The sequence below is a fragment of the Cariama cristata genome, unplaced genomic scaffold (assembly GCF_000690535.1).
Source record: "Cariama cristata isolate BGI_N322 unplaced genomic scaffold, ASM69053v1 scaffold7249, whole genome shotgun sequence".
NCBI classification, from domain to species: domain Eukaryota; kingdom Metazoa; phylum Chordata; class Aves; order Cariamiformes; family Cariamidae; genus Cariama; species Cariama cristata.
The window spans coordinates 27,234-33,681 of NW_009635148.1; the positions used below are offsets into that span (position 1 = coordinate 27,234).

The 6,448-nt window shown below is 36.8% G+C and overlaps 1 protein-coding gene across 1 annotated transcript in view; it reads left to right on the top strand.

Moving 5' to 3' along the window:
• Positions 1-6,448, top strand: part of LOC104167218 (cytochrome b5 reductase 4) — a 39,349-nt gene that overhangs the window by 26,385 nt on the left and 6,516 nt on the right. Inside the window, exons 10-12 of the mRNA XM_009707412.1 lie at positions 1,991-2,131; positions 3,314-3,466; positions 4,123-4,273. Of these exons, the coding sequence (XP_009705714.1) occupies positions 1,991-2,131; positions 3,314-3,466; positions 4,123-4,273 (445 nt within the window). The remainder of the gene's footprint in view (positions 1-1,990; positions 2,132-3,313; positions 3,467-4,122; positions 4,274-6,448) is intronic.

Sequence of the window (6,448 nt, forward strand, 5' to 3'; positions counted from 1 at the left end):
ATGAAGTTTAGATAGTGCTGTTCATGGGACTTTGTTGCTTGCTTGCTTTTTTTTATTATTATTCTTTGCAGGGCTGAGCTTCCAATATCTTATAGCCCATGAAACTTCCTGAGTTACTGTTTAGGCAGTGTGGTACTATCATCACACTGATACTTCAGGTTAGAGCTAGAATATTGCAGTGCTAAAACAAGGCTTTGCTGAAAAATGCCCTTCTAAAGGTCGAAGAGGAAAAATAACTTCTGGTCATCTTCAGTTTACACCTCTGGTTTTGTATCTAGATTTCTACAATATGCTGTCACTTGCCTTATGCAGCAATTGTTATTCCCATCGGTATTGTTGGAAAGCTGGGACACTCATTCCCAAGTAGTCAAATACTAACCTGTTGCGGCAATAGCAACAGGTCTATGTCAGTTAATAGAATGTTATAGTTGGCAGTTGAGGAGTACTTTCCTGTATTTGGCATTTGTTGCTAAATTAACCTTTGTAAGCATGTTTCTTTTCAGAATGAAAGCTAGTAAGTGGTTGTTTTTGCATCTGTGCCCTTTGTTCTTTGAAGTACTTTTTCCTTGCTGCTTTTCCCCTACTTATGTTCTGCAGTCTCTGGCTGTAATCAGCAGGGCATAACCCTCTATTTTGTTGTGTTTTCAAATCCTCTCTTAGACTGTGAAGTGATGTAAGGATGCAGATTATATAGCTCAGGATGGCTGCTTAGTTAAAACGGGTGCAGGTCTGGCCAGCCTTACGCGGAGCGCTTTGCCACAGAGATCACTTCCAGTACAAGTGATGGGTTACTGCCCTTGTGGTAGCAGAGGTGGAGTAAATGGCTTTTCTTGCTCTGAGCCTATTGCAGGTGTAGGAAAAACACATTACTTTAAACTTCCATAAGGTATTGGTGAAACTGTTACAGTTTTTTCCCCTTTGTCCCTGAACAAAGCTAAATATTCTGGGGTGTTCCTTCCCTTTGTCCTACTGTCTTTTTTTTTTTTTTTAATCCCTATTGCTAATAGGAATGTACAAGGGTTTGGGGTTTTTTTTATAGTTATTCTGATTAGCACTGTTCTTTGCTTGGTTTCTTTTTCAGTTTCTTGAAAAATTTTGGTAGAAATGCAGACCTGGCATAGTGATTTTTTTGTTTGTTTGTTTTTTAAATGCTTCTTTTTTTCAGTTGCCTTTTGTCTGCCATTTAGTTGATGCACAGGTTGAAAACCACTGCATTTGAAACGCATGTCCTCGCCTCCAAAACAGCTGTATTGACAAAAATGTGTGCTGTACATATGACCTTGTAGTTGACTTAAGTAAGCATGTGAACATATAGCTGGAGTTCATAATTTCTAGTTAGCCAAGGGGCACCAATTCATGTCTGAAATATTTACTGATGATGCTGAAGTGTGCGTTGCTTATGTAGGCACAGCTGTTAGTTTCATTTTACGTCGTGTGTAGGCATTTAAGTATTGGTGTTGTGTACCTGAAAAATTGTGCAAAACTCTCTCAGAAATTCTGGTTATGCTAATAGCAGTGAAAGTGCAACAGCGTGGGGTGGTCAGGCCCATAAATGTCTGGGATGCTGGCTGGGTTTAGATAGTCTGTTACTGAGGACTGTGGTGCTGTGCCTAGCTTATGTTTCGTTTGCATTACCCAAGCTGGTTTTATTCTGCCCGTGTGTATTCATGCTGTAGTTGTGTGATGAATTTAGTGCAGATGCGATGTAGTACAAGGGGTTCTGTTTTCTGCTACTATTCGGTGGTTTTCTACTTCTTCCCAGTCAATGCTGATAACTCACAGGTTCAGTGTGTTATAAGCCTAATGTAAGGCTATAAATGAGTCCTTAGTCCAAAAATAGAAAAATAATTGTAGGTAATGATACAAGAAGCATATTTGTACAGTTATAAAAAGACTATATAGCAAAATACATCTCTTTATCTCTTATTAAAAGATGTATAAGACTAGAAAGACAGATAGACTTAAGTAACAAGTAAAACCATGTTTTTAGGACTCTTCTACAGAAAATGCAAGTTGGTTTCTAAGACGGACGTTACCCACGACACCAAGCTCTTGTGCTTAATGTTGCCTAGGAGCACACATCTCCGTGTTCCCACTGGACAACATGTTTACCTCAAACAAATCATTGCAGGTAAGAAAAATTGAGACTGTAGCCATCGATATATTAACATAAATCCCTTTTCATAGTTTTGGGAGAATGACAAGTCCATGGCCACTAATTCCCTGGTTGTAGTTAGAAAGTCTCTGCTTCCAGGATCCCAATCAGTGCTTCATAATGAACTGACTGGATTAATATTGCTGGAAAGCTAGCCGTCAAGGTGGCTGGCATTTACTGTTGAACTCCTTGGCTCTTCTTTCAACCCCCCCTGTAAAAGATTCTCTCTACTGAAGTAGTGCTGTTTACCTTTGAAGGGGGGGAAGCTCATTGTGTATGTGTTAACATGTGATTAGTTAGACCCTTTTAGTTTGCGCCTTTTTTCCATGCAGAGGGTAACATTGCAATTTTGCTTTTTTGTTTCCCCTTCTTCTGGGGGATTTGTAGCAGTCATGGTAACAGTACTTTACACTCCAGTTGCACGATATTAATGATAACATGAGGTTGTGAGAGGAATGCATCTTTAAAAGCATTGCTCTTCAAATTTTTGTAAAAGAAGAACTTAATAAAATGGGAGGACAGAGAAATACCTGTTTTATATTTTTAAGGGTACTTTTTAAAATTTGCATATTAATGGTTATGCTGGTCACTGTACTTACATTGCACTATGCATGGTAGAGAGACTTTTCAGAAGAATTTTTAAATATCCTTTAATTGCAAACTGCTTTGTCCTCCTCCCTACCTAATTCTTTGCTGATGTCCAACTCTTGTAATCTTTCTTTTTATCATTATACAATAGCTTTTTGAAATGATAGTGGAAGAAAATATAATCATGCAGTACTAAAAAATCTGCTATTTCAATTTAGAAAAAAATCAAGTTGTGGTACTGGAAATTAAATGCAAATGTTCAGATTTTCATGTTCTTTGGGGATAACTCTAGATCTTTTCTTCCAGTGTTTTGAATTGCTAAGTAGTGTAGAAATAACATACTGTACAATGACCTGAAGATTTTAACTGGAAGTGGAAGGCTACTGTAATAAGAACTGGTGCAGTGGAAAGCAACCTACTTGCATAAAAGCATGCGATGGTGTTATTTTTATGGGATATGCAGATTATTTGTTTACTGTTTGTATATTTTGGTATTTGCTTGCAGTAAATTTGCTGGATATAGAGTACTCTTCCTATTTTTTTTCAGCTACCTTTTTGTCTTTTGTCTAGGGACAGAGGTAGTAAAACCATACACACCTGTATTGCCTTTTTTGCCACTGGATTTCAAAGAACCATCTGGCCATGATGCTGCACATATATATTTAATGGTTAAAATTTATTCCTGTGGACTGTTCACACAGGCACTTGACCAGCTACAAATTGGTAAGTATGTGTTGGGGGTTTTCGTGTTTGGTTTTGCAGCGATTACTTTATCTTTTCAGATTCACTGTCTGGGTATTGCGATGTTCTTATTGTTTGCCTACTTCAGGCAAACATCAGGACATACTTAAAACATTTTTTTAAACCTTATACTCCATGCCCTAAATGTACAGACTTATCCTTACTGTAACTAGGAGTTGTCTATTACATAAAGCTCTCCTGACTGATCTTCCAAATGTATTCATGCGTAACTGTTCAGATATGTGAACTGAATCACACATTATAGTTGATCACTTTGTATATACTCTCAGAACAACTTTTTTATACTTTTGAATAAAGAAAGGTAGGTCTATTTTATTAGACTTAAGATGCACTCTTCCTTTTCCATTTCAGATACAGAGGCAGGCAGATTTTTAACACTGACTTCACAAATGTTTGTGTACTCATATATTGTAAAATCCATCAAGACAAGATATTTTAATTGAACATCTGTTCTTTTAACAAGAATGATCCTTGTGTGAAATGTATGGTACCTTTCTGAAAGGAACCCTAATACTACAAAGATGAAGGCAATATGAAAGGGCCTTTAAAAAATCAGAATACTAATTAGCTTGTTTTCATCTCATTAATGTTTACTTCTTTTTTTTTTTAAAATAAAGGAGGCTATATTTCTGTCAGCGGTCCTGAAGGTAACTTCAAGAAGTCACAGGTTCAAACTTCAGAAGATCTCTTTTTATTGGCAGCAGGCACAGGCTTCACACCAATGGTTAAGCTGCTGAATTTTGCTCTGACTGAAGTTAGCTGCCTCCGGTACGTACGCTTCTTATGACTTAACCCCAAGCTACAGTAATTCATAGGAAGGGTGAAACGTAATGGGCAAGTGTCAGTGTTAATAAAACAATTAACAAAATAAAATGGTATGAAAGCATTTTTCTTCAACTTATGCCAAAAGCTGATATGCTTTAGGGAAGAGTCTGTTAGAGTCTTAGGAAACTTACATGTATTTAGTTATTGACTACCATCAATAAATGGACTGATTTGCATTTTGGATTTTAGTTGTGATACAAATGAGCTCATCGGGTGGAAAATCTGAGGGGGAGTGGATTGTGGTGGTTTTTGTTGTTTATTTGTTTTTTTTAAACCAGCTTTGCATTTGAGTGCCTTTTTTAGTATTGAAATACTTCAATGTAGATACTGTTTTTTGGACTGAGGAGGCTTGCAACTGTTCAGTTATGGCTTCTCTTTAATCTCTTAGAATAGCTAGCATGCTTTTATATTGTTTTCACCTGCTAAGCAACAGTGACACATTTTTACCAGATGAGTTCCAGTTTTAACAAAAGTGCGGCATATGTAAGCATAGCATTAAGTACATTAAAATGCATAAAATTGGTGTGTATTGCATATGCATTCTGTACTCAGCTTGTAAAATCTACAGAAGGAAACATTACTTGTTCTTGGTCAAGTGAACAGGTTGTTTTGGCCCCTTATGTCCTTCAGAACCCCAGAATTAGTACTTTTGCTTGCTGTGATTGTCCATTTACAACAGTAAGAAAATATACGATAGCACAACTTTAAAAGGAAAGGCAAAGAGTTACTGTAAGGACATACTTTGACAGAGGTGAGGGGTGCTTTCATTACTTTTAGCAAAAATCTTTCTATAGAATCACTTCTTGCAGAATTTCTTAGCAGATTACATTTTTGGCAGTGTGAACTACTGTAATTTGGGAGAGTATAAAAATGAAAAATACACCTGAACTGTATTTTCTTTAAAGCTGTTGCAGAGAACAGTTCAACAGACTTGCCACTGTTTTCCTGCACCCTTGAATTTGGACTCTTGTAATGGAGATTGATTTCTAATACTGAGTTTTATTCAATATAAGCACAGGATGTTTTGGTTCATTATGTCTTTATGAAGCACCTTTTGAAACAACATAGATTAATTGGATACTAGTCTTCATAGTAAAGCTAAAAAGGATAACATTTACTGCAGAAATCTGTTTCTAGAAAAAAAATGTAAACCCAAATGTTATTGTGTTGTTTATTGTTCAGCAATTACATATAATTCCATTTTGTGAGCAGAGAGACTGTACTGTTTGGCTCTTCCAAAGTGTCCTGTATTGTCAGTAGCAAATAGCAAGTGGCTGGCTGGTTTTGCGAATCCAAAAGATAAATTTATCATCTGACAAAATGCTTGGGAAGCACTACTAAGTGAATGTGGAATAAATTTATTCTTCTTGAGGGGAAAACTAGTATGTCAAGTGAAGATGGTCGTGACAATATGACAGCAAACCTAAGGAGAGCACAGTGAAAGATGCAAATCTTGGCATTTTGTCCATAACCAGAATAAAACAGTATGAAGTGTAAGTATGAGCAGATAACGTGTGTGAAAGACTACTACTGCACAGATAGTGTTTGAATCTACTCTGTCCTTGAAAGATGACTAGAGTAGCTTATTTTAACTCCCTTCAGCACAATTTCTTATGGGAACTCAGTGCTCACAGTTAGCTTAGGGTGCAGCAACATCTGTTTTGCTAGTCCAAGTAACTGAATTTTTCCTTCTTGCCGTGGAGGCTTGTTAGGCACTGGAATGACTTGATCTGGTACAGGTTCTGATTATATGCAGACACTTAAAGCTTCGTTTTTCTGACTGCTTTAGGTGACTTAGGTTCTTGGCTTTATATTTGCTCTTTAACCTTCACTTTCTCTTTTGGGAAAATATTACAAGAGTGTCTTTAATATTAGTGTGTGTGTGTATATATATATTTTTATATATACTATTTATATACATGAGATTATATGTATACATAAATAATACAAATATAATTTGCATAAAATTATCTTATTGGGAAAAGTAACGATTGCTGTAGACTTGGATTGCAGACGCTAGAACGTGAGTTGCAGAAAGTTGAGGAAGGATCTGAGTAACGACAGACTTGTCACCGGAGGATGCAGAAGCAGCCTCACCTGGAGCGCTGGGCACGTGCT